Source organism: Poecilia reticulata, linkage group LG20 (genome assembly GCF_000633615.1).
Source record: "Poecilia reticulata strain Guanapo linkage group LG20, Guppy_female_1.0+MT, whole genome shotgun sequence".
NCBI classification, from domain to species: domain Eukaryota; kingdom Metazoa; phylum Chordata; class Actinopteri; order Cyprinodontiformes; family Poeciliidae; genus Poecilia; species Poecilia reticulata.
The window spans coordinates 889,521-893,305 of NC_024350.1; the positions used below are offsets into that span (position 1 = coordinate 889,521).

The 3,785-nt window shown below is 40.3% G+C and overlaps 1 protein-coding gene across 2 annotated transcripts in view; it reads right to left on the bottom strand.

The window, feature by feature from the left end:
- The window catches only part of steap2 (STEAP family member 2, metalloreductase), a 57,043-nt gene that overhangs the window by 47,407 nt on the left and 5,851 nt on the right, over positions 1 to 3,785 (bottom strand). For both annotated transcript variants that reach the window (XM_008438238.2, XM_008438239.2), the window contains exon 2: positions 2,332 to 2,765. In XM_008438238.2, coding sequence (XP_008436460.1) covers positions 2,332 to 2,707 — 376 coding nt within the window. In that variant the 5' untranslated portion in view covers positions 2,708 to 2,765. The remainder of the gene's footprint in view (positions 1 to 2,331; positions 2,766 to 3,785) is intronic.

Here is a 3,785-nt window from a genome sequence, read left to right on the forward strand (position 1 = left end):
ATAGTATTATTGATAGCAGTACAATTTGCACAATGCCTGTTTTGTTTAGTTTTCTTCTTGGAAAAAGTTATTAAAAACAAGTTTTTGTCTAAATTGAGATGAATTCATGGTTCCTTTTTCCACATAATGTAACCGGTAGTGTTTATGATAAAAAAATAAAAAAAATTATGTGATCGGTATTGGCAGGAAAAAACCTGATCGGCACATCTCTAGTTACTCCTTTGCTCTGTTGTTGCTGCTACACTCGGCATCAAATAACATCTTCATGAAGGGGTTGGAGCCAAAAACTACAACCCCTTCATATACTCTATATGTGATGAAGTGTTTCGAGAGGCTGGTGAAGGATCACATCATCTCAAAACGTCCCTCCTCTTTTAATCTGCTCCAGTTTGTCTACAGCTCCAACTGCTGCACAGAGGACGCCGTTTCCTCCACACTGCACTTGAGCCTAAAACACCTGGAGGAGAAGAATACTCATGTGCAAATGCTGTTTCTGGACTTCAGCTCAGCATTCAACACAATTACCACTAGCTCCCTTTGAGCCCCCTGCTGGATTTCCTGACAAACCCCAATCTGTTGTTAAAAATGCCTCAAGGGTCAGCTCCCTCACCACTGGCTGTGTACTGAGCCCACTGCTCTTCACCCTGATGACTCATGAATGCCATGCCACATTCAGTATGAATCACATCATTAAATATGTGGACGATACAACAGTGGAATGTCTCATGAGGGACAACAAACTGGCCTGCAGAGAGGAGGTGAAACATCTGGTGGGCTAATGTAATGCAAAAAATCTAATCTTGAACATCAACAAAACAAAATAAATTGTTGATTTCTTGTAAAATGAGCTAAGGTCCTCATCAGTGGTGCCACAGTGGCACAGGTCAGGTGATACAGATCACTGACACTTTGTCCTGGTCCCTTCCAAGCCTCTGGTCTGGTGAAAAAAGCTCAGCAACATCTGCACTTTTCATGTCAGGTGAGAAGAGCAGACCTCTTCCCTTCCATCCTCACCACTTTCTACACAGGAACAATAGACCAGCAGCATCTCTGTCTGGTTTGGAGCATGTAACACAGTGGTCCCCAAACTTTTTTCTGTGAGGGCCACATAACTTTTCCCTTCTCTGGTGGGGGGCCGGAGTCAGTTTGTAACAGAAAAAGTGTTACACGTTTATCGCCTGCGCTGGCGGAAATTGTTGACGGGGAAGGGGAGCGCGTTTCTCTATTGATTTTTACCCAGAAAGCACATGGGCAAAAACTGTTAGTGAAACGGTCACTGGGACTGACTAATATATATCCCATTGAGGGAAAGTAACTTTAACATATGAATTCCTCATATGTTAACATAATGGCTCGTTTTGAAGTATAAGTTGCTACTTGCAGGCATTGCTTTGAAGAACTCGACCTGGAATGTGACGTTCATAACAAGCACGTGTGTTTATCTGCTAGCAAACAACCGTACTGATTAAATAACATAAAAGTTAAGCAGTTCCCTAAAAGTCCAACACATGGCAACAATGCGCCATGCAAAACAAAACACCCACAGTTTACAGGACACAGTTCCTGCTAAAGAGCCCCCTGGTGGTTGAAGAAAAATCCACATATAAACCAGAAAATACAATATATGAAAAAAAAAATCGGAATGCTCTCTGGTATTGTTAAGGGGGCCGGACCAAATGTGGAGGCGGGCCGGATCCGGCCCGCGGGCCGTAGTTTGGGGACCACTGATGTAACACTTTCCCTCCACCAGACTGAGGACAGCTGGGAGAATCACTGGGACTGAGCTTCCTTTCATCCTTGACGCCGCTACAGTCGCTGCCTGTCCAGGGCTCCGGTGATAAAAACAGATCCTTCCACCCTCAGCAGGGTTTCTTCTTTCTGTTGCTCTGGTAAAAGATTCAGCATCTTCAAATGCAGAACAACCAGATTCCACAACAGCTTCATCCCTCATGCCATAAGACTATTAACTTCCCATTATTTTTATTGGGAAAATAATGGGATAAGTATAAATATAAATGTATAAATTTATATTGATACTTTATTATTACTAATTTATTTTTATTATTATTATTTCAGCTTTGCAAAAAAATTTCGCTCCACATATACATTGTATATATATATATATATAAATGAATGACAAAGTCTGTCTATGTCTACATCTACATAGAAGTAGAATTGACTGCTACACTGCTTTCTACATCATTTATTCATTATTCCCTATGTACAGACTGAGTTTGACATCTGGATCAGTACTTTATCAAATAAAAAGGGGCCTGTGCTAATTTTCATGCCCCGGATAAAAATGAAGTCTGAGTGTAGGTGGATGACTACCTGCCATGAGATGCTTGAGGTCCCATAACACTGAGTAGTGTTCTCGATGGATAGCCAAGAACAGAATGTTAGATTTCTTGATGGCATCCTCATAGTGTGACACGTCAACCACATGTGGGAAGAAATGAGAGGCCAGTTTGGGACGGCGGCTGCCTATCACCACCTTGAAGCCACAACGAAGTAAGCGAATGGTGATGCTCTTGGAGAAGTCACCTGACCCAAGGACAGCCACTGTGGTACGGACGAGGCAGGACGGTCCAGAATCTGCTGGTTTGTTGCAGTGGAACATACAAGCTGGTGGGTGACTGAAGTGTGAGGAAGAAGCTGTGAGGAACACAGGGCTCCTTGTGCACCCTTTCATAGAGATGGAATCCATCTTTTCTTCCTTCCACTTTTTCGTTTCTATTTTTCTGTTTAGAAGCAGCCCAGTAGACCTATAAAAGAAAACAGAGAGGTGAAGAGTTTTCTGATTTTTGGACTTCGGACAGATTCAGATTGTTTTGGACTGAAGAATCAATTCCCAACCAACAAAGTAGCAACAGGATGCCACCCTATCCTCGACATCCTAGTGGTAATGAGAGGGTGATGTACAGAAAGCCGTGCAGTTTACCGAGAAGTCAGACAAAGAAGCTGAAGAAGAAACCATAAGTTTTAGTAAATTTAAAATAAGCCACATTTTACAAATTTTCATCTTTATCTCTTCTTACACATTTTGAATTCAATTTCCCAACAATTTCTTATTCCAAGACACTTTGATTTATCATTGTTTCAGTACATTTCTATTTATGTTTTTTTTAAATGATATTATTGGAAAAATTTATTTTACTATTTTTATATTCCACAAGAACATAAAAAATATCAGTGAGTTTGAAAATATGGTTAAATGCAGTTACTTTGAGCAATTTAGTAATAACACTTAAGTATGGTGTCCCGAGAAGCTCATTTCCAATTGGAATATTGGGATACTATGAATGCTGTTCCACGGATTCACAGTCATACAATTACCTAAAAAAGAAGTAATAGTTTGTTTTTTTTAATCAGAATTTTACCACAGTATTTTGTGGTACTATTGTAATAACGATAAAAATAATGATAATATTGCTCAGTCTAACTTTGGTTGACTTGACTCTCAACTGATTGAAAACCCTCTTAGAAAACAGTAAGGTCAGTGTCCTGATGGTTACTCATCAAAATGACATAACCTTAGGTACTGCACATTTAAGTATCAAACATCATTGTAACATAATCAGCATGCCTCTTCACAAACTGTATTATTTCCATGTGTTCCACCTATCAAAACAGTATTCATAAATATACCATTTGATAAAGTATTCTAAACTGGTAGACAACACTATATATGCTATACCCGAGGTTCCCAAACTGTGGGGCGCGCCCCTAGAAACGGCGCCATGCCATTGCGGGGGTGGCGCGGGAAGCTAAATGAAAAAAACAAA